The 18,852-nt window shown below is 42.1% G+C and overlaps 1 protein-coding gene across 2 annotated transcripts in view; it reads left to right on the top strand.

The window, feature by feature from the left end:
* The first annotated feature begins 2,411 nt into the window (after window positions 1-2,411).
* Window positions 2,412-18,852, top strand: part of sema3fa (sema domain, immunoglobulin domain (Ig), short basic domain, secreted, (semaphorin) 3Fa) — a 52,626-nt gene continuing 36,185 nt past the window's right edge. The window contains exons 1-2 of one of the 2 annotated variants that reach the window (XM_040159804.1): window positions 2,412-2,724; window positions 4,613-4,767. In XM_040159804.1, coding sequence (XP_040015738.1) covers window positions 4,656-4,767 — 112 coding nt within the window. In that variant the 5' untranslated portion in view covers window positions 2,412-2,724; window positions 4,613-4,655. Of the gene's footprint in view, window positions 2,725-4,216; window positions 4,301-4,612; window positions 4,768-18,852 lie in introns of those variants that run through there. The other variant, XM_040159803.1, reaches the window with a different exon arrangement.

Genomic DNA, 18,852 nt, shown 5'->3' with positions numbered 1-18,852 from the left:
TCAAACATGAACACCAACCTGCGCATGTCAAGCTGTTTGCCTCTGTAAAGGAAAGTCTGATGGTTTTTCAAGCTCGTCAAAGGTTCAGATGGACTGAAACATATCAGTATCTTCTGCCTTGTGTGCGTGAGCTTGTAAGTGTGGCGGTAATTGTTTCCCAGAGCTCTTTGCTGGTATCAAGGGAAATTTAACACTTTTAATGGCAAATGCTGATGCTGAGCTCTCTTCCTTTCTCTGCTCTGAGCATCAAAGCCTGGAGTCGCACCACAAAGCCTCTTTTGAACGGACTAATGCAATAATTGTCTTTCCAAGACATCTTTCAAAGGACAGAAAAGTCACAACCAGAGATCCACTGTGGGGCAATCGGTATAAAGGGGCTTCGCATCCCTTTTTTTAATGAATCCGACTTATTACCCTCATTACAAAGGATCTGAAAAGGACACAGAGCATAGTTACATTTTGACTGACTTAATGACAAATTTAACTTGTAAATATTGCATGTCAAATGTCAGCTACATGGGTATTTTGCAAGTAAGTTTTAGTGAAATTATCACATGGTAGGTTTTGTGGTAGAGCAGGTTCTATGGTCTGTCACTGTGACAATATCTGGTGGCCTAACAAAAACAGAAGGAACAGTAAATCAACTCTACAGCCATGATTAAGTGAAAGAAAGTCTGTGTATCTGCCAAATTCCTATCTGATTATATACATTTCTGCAATTGCAGTGTCCCTTAGACTGCATGAAACCTAAGCTACTGTATTTATCATTTATGGAATAATAAGCATGCACACTGGGCGTCAGCTGCGTTGTGCATTGACTGGATACAAAGCAAAATAAGCCAGCGTGATCAGGGGAGGGATCGAGCGAGATTAAAAGATTTAAGGCTCCATTTGCCCATGAATATCTGATGCCTATCTGAGGCTCGAGCCAGTGATCCTCTGTCATGTCGCCGAGGTGTCGGAGGAAATCTACCTTATCTGCATCTGGCCACTTTTCAACAGTTTCTTATATGAATATCAGTCAAATTCCTGTTTTGCTCGAATGTTAGACAGCAGCTGTTAGCATCACATAAAAACGTTTCTCTTCATCTGAAATCATTGTCTGCTTGTTTTTCTTTCTTCTCTGCCTGAGTCAAAATATAGTAAGTGATTCATACTTCCTTCAAAAAGCAAACACTGTTCCATACTGTGAGACTGCCAACACCAGCAGATACTGAACAATTGTTTGGCTCGGACCGGGCATCTGAAAGCCTCTCAGCACAACTCGATGCTGGCTCCAGTCAGCAAATAAAAATCAGTAGATGGCAGTCATAGGCTAATCAAGTTGTGAAATGACCTCAGTCCTATTTTTTAACTGAAACAGCCATAAAAAGAAGGCTTCCTCTTGACTTCCAAAGGAATAGTTCTCCTCAAGAAAAGCATCACCCTTAGAACTGTAACATCGAAGCTCGGCACTTAATGCTCCAGCTTGAAAGCAGGTTGTTTGATCATGAAATTGTCATAGCAAAATATTGCCTACTTCAGACGAAACAAAGCCCAAAATACACTGACGCAAGTTCCCATGTGTTTTGTATTACAGTGAGTATGTGTACTTTGCACTGTTTATTCTGTAATTAAGTCATTATGGGGATATTTAAACTGGAAATGTTACACTGTGGGAGCTCCACAACAAATTAAACGTGTTTGAATGTCTTTGCTTGTTTTTCTCTGAATCTATCTTGATCTCAATCTGTATCTTAATGAGAATACTTTTTGTCGTCAAAGACAATGGACATGAAAACAGATTGGCTCATTCTAACCTATTGAGGGCTTTAGGTTTCATCTCAACATTTAACTTCAACACTTTGAATCAACCTCTGGGCAACAAGATCACACTGACGTACTGTAAGTAGAGGTAGCCTTAGGGGAAACTTTGCTCTGACACTATAGGAAGAAAATAACCTAAATTCCAAGTCTCAAGATATGGGAGATGTGTTATGATAATTACTGGTCAGTGGGAAACATGAAGACAATGCAGGCGCATAATCAAATATCTGTTGCAAAACGCCTTTAAAGTAATTTAAAAGAGATTTAATCAAACCTATGGGGTTTTTATTATTATTATTATTATTATTTTTAATTTGATTGTAGCAGAAAATTTTGGACAACTCCACTTTCCAATGCCGAAGAGACTTCCCCCCATCTCATGCTGCTGTAATTTAAACGACTCGTACAGCTCGTTCTCCACCGTTTCAAGTGAGTTTACCTTTGTCCCCCTGGAGTATGCGAGGACGCAGAGCAGACTTGGCTTGTGTCAGGTTTTGGGGCGGGACGGAGCGCGGGGATGCTAAGGTAGGCTCCCTCCCCCAAGGGTGTGTCCACCGCCGGGAGACCTCAGTCTATCCACCTGCAGAAGCCGCTTCCCTGCTCTACACACTTGAGCGCCGCTGCGCACGGCTGAGCCTCCTTCTCCGCCACTCACCTCCAGGAGCAACTCTTTGTTTCTAACCGCCTTCAGGGGAAAATACAGAATCTGTTGATGCGATTTAGAGATCTCTTCAAGTTAAAGCCGCTGCGTCAAGTTAATTTAAATCCAAGCTTTGTTTGGCTCTGGGATAATCGTGCAGGATCTGCGGCGGATACACTGATACTCCTGCGTGCGGACAGAGGAGCTCAAAGGATCTGGGTGGATGTTTTTAAATGTTGACCGGCTTTATCACAATATTCACTGGACGCAACTAGAAGGTAGGTCATAATGCAAGTGCTGCTTGGATACATGACAAGTCAAATTAATGATTTCTATCGAGACAGATAAATCAGTGGAAACCAAATTTGGTGGAGTCGATCAAAAACGAATCATCCCCGCGCTGCTTGTGCAAGATAGTGTATGAAATATATTTTAAAAGTGCAGTAAAATGATTTTGTCCTGAATATTTGGAATGGTTTATTTGAATCATTTATATTTTGGTTTGTCTTCTCTGGCGCGTGGGAGGCTCAAACGAGTTATTCTCCCAAACAGCTACTATTTTCAAATACTGCAGGAGCCAGGGGCACACAGATTTGTTCCCCTGTCCCCGTGGGGACACTCGTCGACATCATGCATTCTCTAGCCGCTTCTCCAAACAAATGCCTAACCCCAGCCCTTACCCTAACCTAAACCTAAACCTAATTCTAACCCTAACCCTAAAGCCGAGTCTTAACCCTCCAAAAGCAGCCTTTACCTCGCGGGGACCTCATTTTTTCTCCCCATGGGTTAGTGTGCATTCAAGTTCAAGTACTGTGTGTGTGTGTGTGTGTGTGTGTGTGTGTGTGTGTGTGTGTGTGTGTGTGTGTGTGTGTGTGTGTGTGTGTGTGTGTGTGTGTGTGTGTGTGTGTGTGTGTGTGTCTTTGGTGGGCAATGTGAGTTTTGAGAGACTGAAAGTTTTTGCTGCGTGTGATGGTGTTATCTTCAGAAATCTGCCGTGTTTATCGCTGGTCCCCGGTAATACCTGTGGCGATTCAAAATCCTCGGTTCGTACTCGTAAAAATAAATGACACGTGGTTCGTGTTCACGTCCTCATAACTCAAAGGGCAGTCAGGCTTTATTTCGGTTAAGCTTCGGGGCTCTGCCCTCGGGGCTCAGTGCGGAACTTGACTCTGAAGCCCTGACAGGCAGTTTGACCCCCGACTCAGATCCACGTTTACAGGGAGATCAGTGCCGTGCGAGGATAATTAAAGTGAAACACGGCGCTAAAGTTGTTTTTATTGTTTCCAAACGGTTTTTGGCACAGCTATTCCTTTCTACGAGTTTGCGCGTGTGTGCGTTGTGTGCTGGCATTTCGCACCTAGTTGTGTCACCTCGTCCGGAAGCTGAGTCTTCAGATCCTTTTATGGGGACATTATCATCTTCAGCTCCCTTTGTGGCGGGTAACAGCGTGTTGACGCGCTTTGTGCTTGCATCTGTGAGCAGCGCTACTGCTCAGGCTTAACGAGCACCTCCGTGTGCTGCCTGGTAAAGTTCAGCTCCTGGGGTTGAAGCAGTTGGGATGATTCGTCCCCCCCCCTTGACCGGTGCCCTTGCCGCTTGCACCAACACGTCCCGCTTCAGTACAGTGGCGAGGTGCGGGCAGCGGCGGCAGCTCCGTCCGGCTCTCCCAGCGGGAAGGAGACCGTCCATTCACACGGTCGCCTTCATAGCACGCAGAATTACTGTGGAAGGCCAGGGAGGGCACGGGGGCACAGAGATTCTTCCGAAAAATCCAGCAGCAATGATGAAAGACTCATTTCTGGGCCAACGGAGTTTCTTCCCCTACCCCTATAGCCCTCAGGTTTCACGGTTCGAGTTAAGTTACTCGGCCAAAATACTAGTTAAGCATTTTGACCCCCACCCCGCCAGATACCCAACCAATATGCCCAGCAGATGCAGCCCACAGAAGGCCAGTTTTTGGCTTTGTGCCTCACTCCTTGCTTGATGTTCTTTTCTTGGTATTTATGACTTCAGTACCAAAACGCCTAACTATGTAGCATTGTCCGTGAGGAAGCAAACTGACTGCTTATTGCAGCTCATTAGTACGGTGCATTCGGTGGCTGTAATTGGTTCGTGAGGGGAAAGTGCTTGCTTATTGTCTGACGCTCATCCCTCTCTGTCCCTCAGCTCCTGGACTCTCTCGTCTCCCCGGTTAACAAACAGAGGGACAATGTTGTGGGACAAACTGTGCTGGCTGCTGGCCCTTCTGGCCTTGTCATCCGGGGGGCCGCCCACCTCTAACGAGCCCCTCTCTGCTCCAAGGATCTTCCTGTCCTTCAAAGGTAAGGCACTCGAAATACTGCTGTTTCTGTCTGTCTACACACATGTAGATTTGATTACTGGTGTGACATTCGCTTCTGTCAGCAGTCTTTGATTTCTTGGTTTTGTTCAACAGCTGCACTGGGTAAACTATTGGCACCACTTGAATTCATGGCTCTGCAAACCTGGCATTTGTTCGTTAAGTCCCTAACAGAGAGTTTGATTGTGTGCCGATGAGGGGGATAAGATGTGCTACTGATTGTCCTGACTATTCAGGGCCAGAGAATATGTCTTCATTTAATCGCCTGGCTGCTATTAGTTCCCCAAACAGGCCTTTGTGTGACCTCGGCTCCCTTCTGAAATCAAGTCAGATTTAACACTTGGCTGGGCACACACTCAGGGCGTGGATCCAGCATGTTATGAATGTTCGCCAGTGCCACATGAGACCCTGTATGTGCTGAACTGTCCTGTTAAAATAGGTCTTAGTGGTGCAGTCTCCAGTGCTTTGTCATTCCAGTGCCGGTGTAGTCATCATGTCCATGTAAAGGTTTATTGTATCTGCCTCTGAAAAAGATTTTAATGATCCTCTGAGGGGTTCAGATCCGAGTCTTTTCACGAGATCACCACACTTTAGATCTCAGCTCTGGGCCGAAAGTTTGCTTGAGTACGAACTTTTAGGAATCAAAAGAACTGATATCACGTATTAATAATGAATACTGTTGTGGAAAATCATACTTTTTTATAATGTCTATGACCTGTCAAGTATTGCTACTGTGTTTTTGTCAAAAAAACCATAGTCTGTCCTGGAACAGCAGGCATGACTTACTTGCTTTAATTTGCTTTGTGTTAGTTCATTTTGTGGTCTTTTGTTAAGCGGATGAAAACACTTTTTAATTGACGGGCTTTGTCAGTGAAGGTTTGTCCTCTCTCAGTCCCGCCTTCTTCTCGGATATTTTTGCTTACCTGTTTGTTTTCTCTCTCTCCACTTCTCAAGTCCCATCTTTTTCTCTCTGTCTCTAATCGAGTTGGATTTCACACTCGACCGATTTCACATTTGCTTGGTAGAAAAGAGGTCATTTATTTTCCGTTTCGTTTAATTGAGTTCCTTTTTGTTTTTAATTAGTTTTGGAGGTTACTTTATGCCTCACAGAGCAACTTCAGATAGCTGGAGACTAGAAATGCACCTAAGCTGTGCATTCACTAATTGTAATGGTTTTGCACTGTACTGCTGGGAATAGCTCTGTAATGTGTTTGTATTAATATTTTATGTGCCAGTGTACTTAACTAAATAATTGGCTTTAGGTTTCATAATATCTGTCTAGTGCTGACATACAGATTTGTTTCACTTGTAATAAGTGCCTCCTGATAACATACTCCAGTTAAGTTTTAATAAGCATTTCAATTTTGATGATAAAACAAAACAACAAGACAAGCTACACATGTAGTCTGCCAACTGTAGCAGCTAAGAGAATGGCTTGCGTTGTTGAGTTTGCCTCTGTCTTTGACCCAGCCTCAGATGTCGATCTGTAAAGGTTACACACTTTCACTTTCCACTGATTATTTGCATTTTATGAAGCTGGTAGAGAATTTTTGAAATGCTTTTGGCTGAAATCCAAAACTTTGACACAAGAGAACCCACACTTTGTCTTTGCTTTTTAAACATTTGCCCTCTATCAAAGCTACAGACACCGGGTTATATACATAGATATGCACACACATTTTCTCTAAAGAAGAATTAGAATATCTTGTATGATATACAGTATATGCAGTATTAGGACTGCATTTCAGTGTGACTATCTGCCATAAATACTTGCTGTAAACATTCCATTCTACATACACTGACATTTATTAATTGTTACTTTTCAGCTGTGTCTGTTTTTTACTGAGCTCTTTATATTGCAAGTTTTCCTCAAACTCACAAAAAGCTGAAGGATTTTCATGCTTAAAAGCCTGACCAAATGAGATCAAATGTAACATCACTGTGACGTAGCAGCTCAAGTTTAAGTTCCGGCACAGAGTCTAAGAAAATCCTTTGCTTTGGTATTCGGTTCCGACTTTATTTTTTGAACAAATAATTTTTGTACCATATTAGTAAGAGTTGTTTCATCATTCCCCTTTATTCACTAATCAAATAAACTCTGCCAGAGAATTCTGCGCTTACAAGATGTTAATTCTCCATATCTACACGATTTTAAAAAAATTATCCATTAAGTAAGTTTTTACTACCAGTATTTTTTAAAACTAAGGTTTACCATGTAAATAACCATAAGCAACCTAAGCTGATAATTTTGTCTTTTGAGGTTCCCAAAGTAGCAGCTGAGTCTGTTAGTGCAGGCTGAGTTATTAACTGTGATAAGGACCAAGAGAACAAACGGAGGCTAACGCGAAAGGAATGTCCATTCAAAGCTCTTAGGGATAGATCATCAAGCCTGACTTCAAAAGAGTTGAAAAATAGCACACGTACAAAACGCCAGACAACGATGCATCTCTCAAACCAAACATTGTCTGTTTTACAAAAAGAGTAGAAGTAAAAACACCCACAGCATGCTATATTCTAAACCATAACTTTTTTTTTGGTTATTAAATTTACTGACATTATTACAAAAAGGAAAAAGTCACATTTGTGCAGCAATGTAGGTGTATTTTTTTTCTCATGAAGACTGCACAAGGCCAGCTTAGATCAGCTGCTCAGAACTCCTATATTTACTTTTAAACAAGGTCTATAATCACATGCTATTTTAGTGCGCAGGGCTCTGCGAGGTTGTGACCCTTCAAACAGAAGCCAGTCACACCCGAGGTTAACTGCCCTCAGACTGTGGGAGAATGGCACCATATTAACAAGTAATAGCTTGTTAGACTAATCCTCAGGCACATTTGAAAGTGTTTAACTTTATTTTTCTTTGGCCTCTTTAGTTCTCGGTGTAACACCTGGGTACAATGTTAGCTCTGGGAAGAAATCCTGGCGAGAAAGGATAAAGCCATGTAGACAGTCCTGTAACTGGACTAATTCTAAGGGACAATCTTAAGGTTACATCAGCCTTTGCACTCTCCCCAACAGTCTTTTTGTCCCACGTAATGGGTTGATAATTGTCACGCCTGAACAAAGGCTTCACTATCGGCTCATCTCTCCTGACAGTTTTCAGAGTTAAGATCAGAAATGTCAAGATCTCCTCCGCCTCTTTTTTCTTTGAATAATTAGGAACTGCTACTGAGTATGAATTTACTGCTTGTTCTATTTCTGATTCTACAACAATAGACCTCATCTTCCACAGACTATGTTCTATAGGCAGATTTAAGTATATATAGTACACGAGAAGAACCCTCTGTCTTCTTCCAGTTATATCAGTGTGACATTCCTCTGTGTGGGTGGTCCTGTACTATTGCTGTCCTTGTTACTTCTCTGCTGAAAGACAGAATTATGGTCATATTCATCCATGCCTTGCCATGAGATACTACACCACACCTTCTCCCTGGATTGTTAGAAGGATACCAAAGCAAAGTTTATATCCTTGTACCTCGCCCAGCCTGCTCAGTTATTATTGTGACACTGGAGACAGAGCTAAGTGCCTCAGCCAAGCCTTGCTGCAATCACGTCTTAGCAATCAATGAGCTGCTGAAAGCTTATCCATAGCTAACCTGTCTGCCAGCAGACGAACCCTGGCTACTCCCGATGGATCTTTAGTCTGGCCAGTGAAGTCCAGACAAACCTGATAGACAAGGTGCTTTTCTTCTTCTGTAAAGAAAAAAGACATGCAAAGTCCATGTGCCACCACTAGTCATTTAAATACACATCTGCGAACTGCTTGAGTTGTTTCGATCTGTCTCCTTCAAACAAAGGTGAACAGGCTGCGGGAAACCTGTTACTGTGATTGGTTAATCACAGGGGATATTCTAAATGCCTGCAGTCTGCGAGTACGTCGCTCTCCTAACCCAGAAACCCTCCTGCTGTTCTGCTACAAAACTAACGTCATTAATTAGCCGTATTATCAGACCACATAAAACACCGCAGTGCATTACTTGAATCACTTAATATTGCATGCATCATCAAAGGTGTTAAACATAACGAGACATACATTGAAATACGATGTATGTAGAAATACATTGGTAATACATTTTCTTTAGAGAGAAGATTTTTGGATTGATATATTATTCTTACACCTAATTTTTTTAACAAGTTTTTTTTTTTTCAACTGTCCCATGCATTGGTTTTGAAGTAATTGCACTCATACATGGCTTAATAATACATTTACAGCAATCCAAAACCTGTAACATCCACTTTCTCTTCATCATTTTTTCAGAATCAGTCACATTGATTTGAAACAAGCTGGGGTAAGAAAAGGCAGAAATGTTCAACAAACAATGTCTGGATGGATATTTTCCACCCATGATTTCTTTGAGCAAATATGGAAAAATATTAAGAATGTATCCGATTTCCATCAATGGTAAAAAAAAAAAAAAGTGTCAGTAGTTATGCAATCTGGATTTTTGAAAATGAGAGGGGATAATACTGTTGAGGCTATTAAAGGAAAGAAGTTTAACTAGTTAATCCTTTTGGAAATGAATGGCATGCAGTAGCAATATTTTTTCTAAAATTAATAATACGTGATGTGTTATTTTCTGAAAACAAGCAGAAAGTAGCAGAAGCACTGGTCTATTTGTTTTTCCACAAAAGCAAAGAAGCTTTTGGCTCTGGCCAAAGTCCATTGCGGACCATTTGATCCACTCGCATACAGCATTATCTAATTCACATCCTCTGTGCCCTGCTACCTACCAGCTGTGCTTGTTTACTTCTTTCCCAGCAGATAAACATCAGCGGTAACAAGTTTATCTCAGCCTTTTACTGTCCCTGTCCTACATGCATTCAAATTCTGAGAAATAGTGGAGGGCAGAACGCCTTTTTTAAATGTCTTTTGGTCACGTTTGGTCACATCACATTACTGCTTATTTTTACATACACTGCGCGGATGCAGTTTGTTCTCTTGGTATGCATACGGCATCGTACCTGTTGGTAGCAGTCTATAGTCCAAAACTGCCTCTCCTCCCTATTATGTCCACCACTGAATGTCAGGGCACTGAAAAATGTTTCCAAGGCATAATGTGTGTTGGCTGTGGCATGCAAGCCTGCAGCAATTATTACAATACTTTGCTACTTTCTCTCCAGAGATGCTGCCGGTGGAGAAGGGGAGGGGTTAGAGAATTCCAGCAACCTCTGCTCTGCAGGATACATGCTGTCAAACTATGATTATTCAGGAGAGAAAGACTGAAGGCGACAGCTCCAGTGCTAAATATAGTGTCCTTCTTTTCTGTTTCTTTCTCTTTTTATCTCCCTCTCCTCCTCTGCCTTTACTCTACACTCACACCCTCTCTATTTGCGTGTTGATAAGAGGTTGACAGTGTGCGCTGAGGGAGGAGAGCACCAAGTATGCCGCCCACAGCAGGGGCGTGCTGTTTTAGCACACTCAAAAGGCGAAAGGGGAGCGGGGGGTCTCTAAAGTGCCCTGACGTTCCTTGTGAGGAAGGCACAACAGTGAGGGAGTGACGGGGGGGGTGCATAAGGAAGGAGTGGGTGGACATATGCATCTGAAGGCAGAGAAAGGTTTAACATGCCAGCTCAGCTAACGTGCAGTAAGTGCAGTGGTAAGATGTATCTCAGGCTTGAAAGGAAATAAAATGTCTCCAGTGTGTAGCCCTTTTTAGTCATTTTCGCTTTATAAATTGCTGGCTCCCCATCATTTAATGTTGTCACAGAGAGTAATACACATACAAATCTTTGCTGCCAATGAAAGGCACTAGATTGAAAGTTTTCTCGGATTTGAATGTTTCTTCTGAGCTGGCAGAACCCATGCCTAAGCACTTATTAATGCAAGAATGCCCTGTGGTGATAAAAATGCACAATATCCAAATGAAACCATAATCACTCTGCTATTTATTTTTTCCGGTCCTTAGCTATTAGGCACTTTAATCATAGTTTTAATTATTTTTACTGGGGAGAGGCAGATCTACTCCTCCAGCCCCTTCAGGATAAGAGGGAGTGGAGGTGCAGCAATGCTCCAAATGAACATGCACAGTGGAAGCTTGTCTACTTTTGGATGAATACTGTAGTCTGACAACATTGGGAACGTTTGGTTGAGGACGAGGGCTGAAAATTTAGCTTTTGGGTCACGAATGTGGGGAAGACAATGACATACTGAAGTGTAATATTAGGGAGCTGCCAACAGGCAATGTGAGGTTAGCTGTTGGTGTGAATAACTCACCAAATACTATGCATTCACGTGTTTTATTTAATTTAATCTGTTTTAAATCCCTTCTTCTAGGTTTTCAATGCAAACTTGTGCTCTGATACATTTTTATTTTCATGTGCATGTGCTTCCTGGGAAGTTTTAGCTTCTCACAACTCAGGTGGCCACCAAACTATTACCATTGTTTTCTTTCAATAATACCCTCAATTTTACCTCAACAAGACAAATATAAGTCTTCTGGATAATTTTAGCGATACTAAAGGTTACAATCATTACAGCTTTGTTTCTGAGAAATCGTGTTTTTTTTTTCTGTAAGTTTTATATAATTACTACTACCAAAACACTGTCCCACAGTTGATAAATACAACTAAGATTGATGACTCTGACATGACCACAACCCGAAACATGTTGGTCTTACAATTAAGTTGTTTTTTATTTTACTAGTATTGTGGGAGTTTTGACCACTTCAGACTTTTTTTCCTTCCCCAGAATCCCAAACTGATTTAAATTGCTGAATCTTTCATCAGGTTTCTGAAAAAACATAATCAGTAGCTTCTGCTTGCTGTTAGCCTTGCAGACAACCAAATTATAAGCTTTGTGTTTCTAACTAAAATGCTCCTTGGGAGTCATACTTTCATATACACAGGCTTTTACCTTTTTATCAAAGTACATGAATTTTGTAATGGACCTGCTCATTTTTTGTACTGATGATAGAAAGTTTAATGCCCATCCAAGGCTTAGAAGTTCTCCATCTGTTAGTCATCCAACATTGTCTATTCAAAAAAAAAAAAATAGATGCACTTTTACTTTAAGATCCTCAGATGCTTGAAATAGCTCATCCAATTTAGCAAATCTCTATCATTTATAGGTTTCCAGGAATGCAGTTTTCAAAACCTTTTGTGTTAATTGTTTTTTTTTCAGGGATCTTCAGTATGTAAATGATGCTTTGGCAGGCTCGATAAATAGCCCTTCCAGTTCTCTTTCTGCTGTGTAAAGGGGGCCAACACTCAGCAGGGAGTGAAAGACAGCCACACTATGATGGATGTGGGTGTGTGTAGGTGAGTGATAGACAGTGCCTGCATGTGTACTGTACATCCTGGTGTGAGTTTGTGTCTCTTACTGCAGCTGTATTTTTTCGATCGAAATGAGGCAGACAAGATAAAAATAGGCGTAAGCCACAGTGGTAAATTAGAGCGATGTAATGTTTTTATATATTTGAGGAACTTGATTGGATGGGCTCGTGTAGTTAAAGTGGTTAGTGTAGCTTTTGTAATTGTTATTTGTCGGGCCCCTGAGCTCCCTATAGGGCCTATAATTCTTGAGGTGTGATTTTGATTATTAGAGGCAGATTATTATGCAGGCTGCGATCGACCTCACCACCTGCAGAAGAGGAGCAGGAGGGCGGGGGAGCTGAAGAGGATGACAGTTGTTGTGGTTAGACTTAGAGAACGAGATGGAAATGGTGTTTTGGTGGTTTTCTTAAGATTCAAAATCAAAGAGAGGAGTGGGAGAGAGTATTTTGATATTCATGTCAGGTCCATGTGGTTATGTTTGTGTGTGTGTGTGTGTGTGTGTGTGTGTGTGTGTGTGTGTGTGTGTGTGTGTGTGCACTCACATGTTTGCAAAGCTTCTGTAAATAAGCTCTATACATTATGACACTGCTTTGGTTTGGTTGCCATAGCAGCATCTACCTGTCACTCCTCACAAACCAAATCGGGTTCAAATGATTCTCTCCACAGAGGAGAGGTGGGATGTAATCACAGCATTTGGCTTATTTCCCCTGATGTCTAAAGTAAAGAAGCAGTGAGGCCTTGAGGCTAAGTGGAGACAAATGAGAAAAGAAATTTGCTAAAACAATGGACTTTGATCACGCGGGGGTGCGATCTTGTGAAGTTGTTGCAGAGGGTTGGAGAGTTTAGTGAGCGAGAAAGTGAAGGATAGGTTTCTTTATGTAGAGGCTCCACCCGACTGGACATACTCTCCAGATGTGGTGGAGGTGTGGGAGTCCTTGGGGGTTTGCAGCCCAGACTGAATTAAGGAGACAGCGGGTCAAGGGCACCTCTCCACTTGTTTACTCAGACAGCTATCATTCATTATCATTTGTCTGTCAGTGTCGGGATCTTGTTACTGCAGTGCCATTGACCTCATTCACATGGTGGCCATTTTGAACCCTTGGGGTGGGAAACTACTTTGGACGAATACTGTCATATTTGATTGCACATATATATATGGGTGTGTGTGTGTGTGTGTGTGTGTGCATCACATGTTTGCAAAGCTGTAAATGTTTCATATATTATGACACTGTTTTGGTTTGGTTGCTAAGTAGCAAGTATCTACCTGTCACTCCCTCACAAAACCAAATCGGTTCAAATGATTCTCTCCACAGAGGAGAGGTGGGGATGTAATCACAGCATTTGGCTTATCGATGCCCAAGCAAGAAGCAGGAGGCCTTTGGAGGCTAAGGGAGACAATGAGAAAAGAAATTTGCTAAAACACGACTTTGATCACGCGGGGTGCGATCTTGTGAAGTTGTTGCAGAGGGTTGGGAGAGTTTAGTGGAGCGCAAGAAAAGTGAAGGATAGGTTTTTATAGTAGAGTGGGGCTCCACCTCAGACTGGACATACTTCCAGATGTGGTGGAGGTGTGGGAGTCATGGGGGTTTGCAGCCCAGACTGAATTAAGGAGACAGCGGGTCAAGGGCACCTCTCCACTTGTTTACTCAGACAGCTATCATTCATTATCATTTGTCTGTCAGTGTCGGGATCTTGTTACTGCAGTGCCATTGACCTCATTCACATGGTGGCCATTTTGAACCCTTGGGGTGGGAAACTACTTTGGACGAATACTGTCATATTTGATTGCACATATATATATGGGTGTGTGTGTGTGTGTGTGTGTGTGTGTGTGTGATTCAGACTAGTAGTCTATAGGCCTCTCTGTTTGCATCATTGCAAATTAAATACCAGTTGGTTTTGGACCTGTAGTTGGACAAAACAATCTATTTGAGGATGTCATTTTGGGGTATGTGTGCAATTTTTTTTTTTTGACATTTTATGGGCTAAATAAAATTATTCAATGGATTATTAATGAAAATGGTCATTAGTTGCGGAACTGCTGGAGAGGGAGGAACTGCTGGAGGTTAGGGGAAATTTAGTTAAGGGGGGACAACAGTTGGGCCATCCTATCAGTAGTAACAGGTGCAATTGTAGAGGGAGACATTGCATTAGAGGAGACAGGCTGGAGCACAGCTGTCCTTGGAGCTATAGTTGTTATCATGTGTCTAAGGAGATTTTCTGCAGCCCTATCACAGTAATGTTATGTGAGTTGTAGTCCTCCCTATGGATGGAGACTGACATGTTGAACTTGAGGAGCTCGTCTTGTTGTAGCTCAAGCACCCTTTAGGAGGAGAGGAGGAAGGGAAGGAGACAGAAAGACAGAGAGTCAGATAAGGGGTGCAAGAGTAAAGGTGAGGACTGTGAGAAAGATAGGTTGAGTGGAGTAAAATGTGAAGGGAGCAATAGAGCAGGCTCAGACGGGGCTCTGAGAGTGTTAATGGACTACAGGGCATTAGTGTCAGGTTTGCTATCTCAGGCAGAGCATGGATAGATGGTGGGATTTGAGAATGAGAAGGAGGAGAGGAGTGTGGGCGCACAAAAGCATAAACTGGACAAATTGCGTGTCTGTTTCCCATTAGCTGTATATGAGAGTCGGGTGAGAGGGTTTATCTCAGCTGGTGAACGCTCATACTGCCTCCGCAGTTCATGTCCGTGCCGGTGCCCCGGCTATAACTTTGCACTGCAAGGTTCAATGTAAGATTCAATGAAAACTACTGATACTATTCAAACTTACATATTGTCATACCAGCCGTCTTAGAAAGAGTGTTGTAGGTAATTTGGCACAGGGGAATATTTGGACTGAAGCCCAAAGTGCATTCTGAACCATACATCCTTTCACTGACAATACAAAATGATGTGAAGCCGAAGTAGAAACGTGTACAAATATTTCTTCTTGCTGAGTGCTTACACAATCAAAGTCTCTTGCTCTGTGCCAGTCTGGCAGAGATTTATGAGAAGTGCTCTCTTTCCTTGAGTGAAAGGTCAGGGTTGTTCTTAGGCAGAAGCTGGGCAACCTCAAACACCCACAACCTCATGAAATTTTTCAGGTGTATGTGTGTGTGTGTGATTCAGACTAGTAGTCTATGAAGCCTCTCTGTGTGTATACATTGGATTAGGACCAAGTAGCTGTCTATGTGATTATGGGAGAAGCTAGGCCTGTGGTTGAGTCTGACCATGATCCTGTGGGAGGTTGCAGTAGTTGTGTCTCACTACTGGATTAAAAAAGGCAGGAACATTCCTACTTCTCCTCCTGCTTCCGTCAGAGCTGTATTTCATCCTTTCCTAACCCTCTCCTGCTTTCATACACTCTACATAAATTCTCTCTGCAGGATACATAATTGGTGAAAACTGAGCCTCCGTCAGATGCTAACATCATTACAAAGCCCACCTTCAAGATTTGAGATGTAAATGACTGGTAAATAGCAAAACCTTCCTTGTCAGATTGATCTCCCTTCAATCAGATTTGTATTCCCCCTGTTCCATTAGCTGCTGTGGCTTTAGTAAAGTAATGCCTAAGTTTGAAGGTCAGACCTCTGAGATCACCCCTGTGTGGTTGAGAAGCCCCTGAACCCATCTCATCCTGGAAGAACAACAAAGATGAGCCGAGTGGAGGAGGAAGGGTAGAATGTGGTGGAACGTGAGGTTTCCAGGCCTTGTTTTCTGTGCTCATGCACTGATGGGCTTCCTGATATTGTGCTGATTGTGGAGGGGAGGAGATGGCCTCTCATCCCTGATCATTGTGGCGGTTGCATTGACGTGATGCCAAGATTTTCTCCATGCCTGCCCCATTCACGCCCCTTTGCCTCTGAGCTTTGTTAGTCAGCCCTGTTCTCAGGAACCCTCCCTAGGTGTCCATAATGGTATTTTTGGCAGTGTTGTCCATGGTATCTGTGCCATATGTGTGTGTCTGTGTGACTGCATACATATGTATGCATGAGAAATAGGAGCAAGGGCCTCCTATGTTGCTGTTGTTATTGTTGTTGTTGGTGTCGACGCCTCACTCATCCCCGTGAATGGACTGCTTGGTCTCAATAGAAGAGGGGCGTTTGTGTGGGCTGGGTCCATCATTCATTTACTTCATTCATGTCCACGGGGAAGCGGAGGGGGAGTGGCATACAACATTGGCACGACATTAACGCTCAAAGCATCTCTGTCTGTCCTTTACTTCCCTCTACTCTCTCTTTTTCTCTGTCTCTCATCATTCTCGTCTCTCACTTTTCCTCCTCTTGGCACAAATGCTGAAACAGTCATCACTCAAAGCTTGGCCATGATCCTGGGCTTTCATGTTCTGTAGGATTTCATGTTAGATGAATTGATGTGCTCCTCTGGACCTTGTGCTTCTCTGCACTACAATGATGGAAGACCACAGACAGCCCCTCAGAGAGCTTATAGGAAGCAGCACCTCCTGGCACAAACACAAAGGCATGAACTTTTTTCCATGGCTGACAGATCTAGTTTTAATGTGGTTGACTCAACTGAGAGTCAGACAGAGGAAACAAAAAAATGTCTTTTGCCATTGGGAAGATCTCCGACCTAAATGATGCTTTGTTCAAGTGTAATTGCATTTCAAAAGTATAAAAAGGTTGGAATTCATTACTCCATGGCTTTTGATTATACTAAAGTCATTCACATACAGGATTGGTGCACAGCATGAAATTTGCCTTTTCACTACCGTGGCCAGATTACATTGTCCTATTAAACCAGCAATGCATAATTAATTAGTCACAAACCATTGCAATACATTGTGAACAAATTAGACCATAAAAACAGCAGGAACTTCACATTTATTTTAGCTGTAACACTGCAGCGCATGCTGCGATATTTAACTGGATTGTTTTGTCACCAAACACACGCATTTTTTTTGTAGTTGCACAGATTAGACTAGCTTTTGCTTTTTACAAATTGTACTCATGCTGTTGTGGTTTCAGCTTGACAAACCACCCATACATTCATGTGTCCAGCATCACTGCGCAGCATTTCCAGATACATCAGGTGTGGAGCTAAATGGGTTTTGTTGATGAAAGAGTTAAATACGATACCTCCTAACATGTAACTGCTCCTAAAAACTCAACGTTTCATTGTGACATTGTAATTACCATACAATACACAAGGCACAAGTAATTTATGCTGCATCCATTTTTTGTGTTGAGATGGGCTACCAGGTCCCACGTACCTGTTTGTGATTTAAATCAGTCTTTTAATGTCCAAATCTTGGCAAGGCAGACAACAAGAAAAATATAATGGATTATTCCTTTAAAGAGACCAAAAGCAGTGGTGGTTTTTAAAGGTTATCTCAATACTAACTATCGTATATTTGCTATAAACACAGGGACTTTTGTTCATTATCAATCTGCAAAATGACATAAGCTGTTAAGATAAGGAGGCAGCTATCGTGATAACCTCTGAATTTGCCTTCCAAAAATGTCTTCACTGGACCCCTTTTTTTTATGAGATTCAAACGTTTGGTATAACAGTAGTTCTGTGGGAGTGATATCTACTTGGCAAATTCAGTTCAAATAAAAGCTTTGTCGTCACTTTTTTTAATGTGTGTTTTTTTTTAGTTTTTTTTTTTTAGTATTGCATGATTGCACAATGATCAAAAAATCATTTCTCAGCACTCCCATTCTTGTTTGACTTTTGCGAATGATTCACTAACTGATCAGATGATCATAACCAGACTGCTGGAAAAGCTACAAGAGAAAATATGGCAAGCCACAAACAAACAAGCCCCAAGCAGAAAAAAAGAACATGTCTACTGTTCAGATCTGATGAATGAAAAACAGATAACGAAGACAGGAGATGGGAGTGTGAGAAAGAGCGAGAGCGACCACTCACAAAAGAGAAAAGTCTTTCTCTCTCTCCATTCCTGGTGTGGATCAGTCTGTGTTTGGTTGCCTTATCAGTGCAGAGCGGATGGCTTAGCACTGATTTATGACAAGGTATGACAGTGTAAGATCAGAGGGGTTTTTAGCCTCCATGTGTCTGTGCAATCATTGGCCTCCTTCAACACCCCATGTAAGGATGGATGGAGGAACTGTGACCAAGATTTTCCACTGTCACGCATGTTGCCTTCCTCCTAACTGATAAGACTCTTGCCTTCCTCTCCATTTTTTCTCTTTCTCTTTATATCTCGCCATCTGTCTTTCTTTCTCAAATCAAAACAGGTACTTCCAGCTGATACCTTCTTTTGTCAAACCTGTATGAGCATCTCCCACCTGGATGTGCAGACGTGTTGCTTTCAGTATAAAGCCAAATAGCTATGAACTGCTGAAGTCTACTGCACAAATTAATAAGCGGGTTATGAGATACTACCACCATGGTTTTCAGTGTGTTGCATTATGACTGTTTAACTGTTGGAACAGACATTTCAACATTTCTTATCTATCTCTGCCTGTGTGCATGCTAAATCTCACCGAGCAGAACTGCCAACAATAACATGCCAGAGAAATCACAGCCATTTTCTAATTCACTGTTTGTTTTTGAGTGCATAGAGTTCTGTTCCACTTGGTGCATGTAATTGATAAAGCCTGTAATCTGAACAGTGGGCAACCTTATTTGCCCATTTCATGCCTGGTGGAAAGTAACTGCTGTGTTGTGTTAACATGAAGGGTTTATGTGAACCAGAGGTCTTGGTGTGGTTTGTTTGGTGCAGACATGTTATCTTGAATTGTTTTGTTTTTTTCAATAATTTTATCCATCTGGCTCTGAACCAGTTTCTTAGTTTTGCTTTGGGTGCCTCCTTTGTCTGCAAAAC

The sequence above is a fragment of the Xiphias gladius genome, chromosome 21, assembly GCF_016859285.1.
Source record: "Xiphias gladius isolate SHS-SW01 ecotype Sanya breed wild chromosome 21, ASM1685928v1, whole genome shotgun sequence".
Classification (NCBI taxonomy): Eukaryota; Metazoa; Chordata; class Actinopteri; order Istiophoriformes; family Xiphiidae; genus Xiphias; species Xiphias gladius.
Note: the sequence above shows the minus strand (reverse complement) of the source record. Positions and strands in the feature narration are given on the sequence as shown.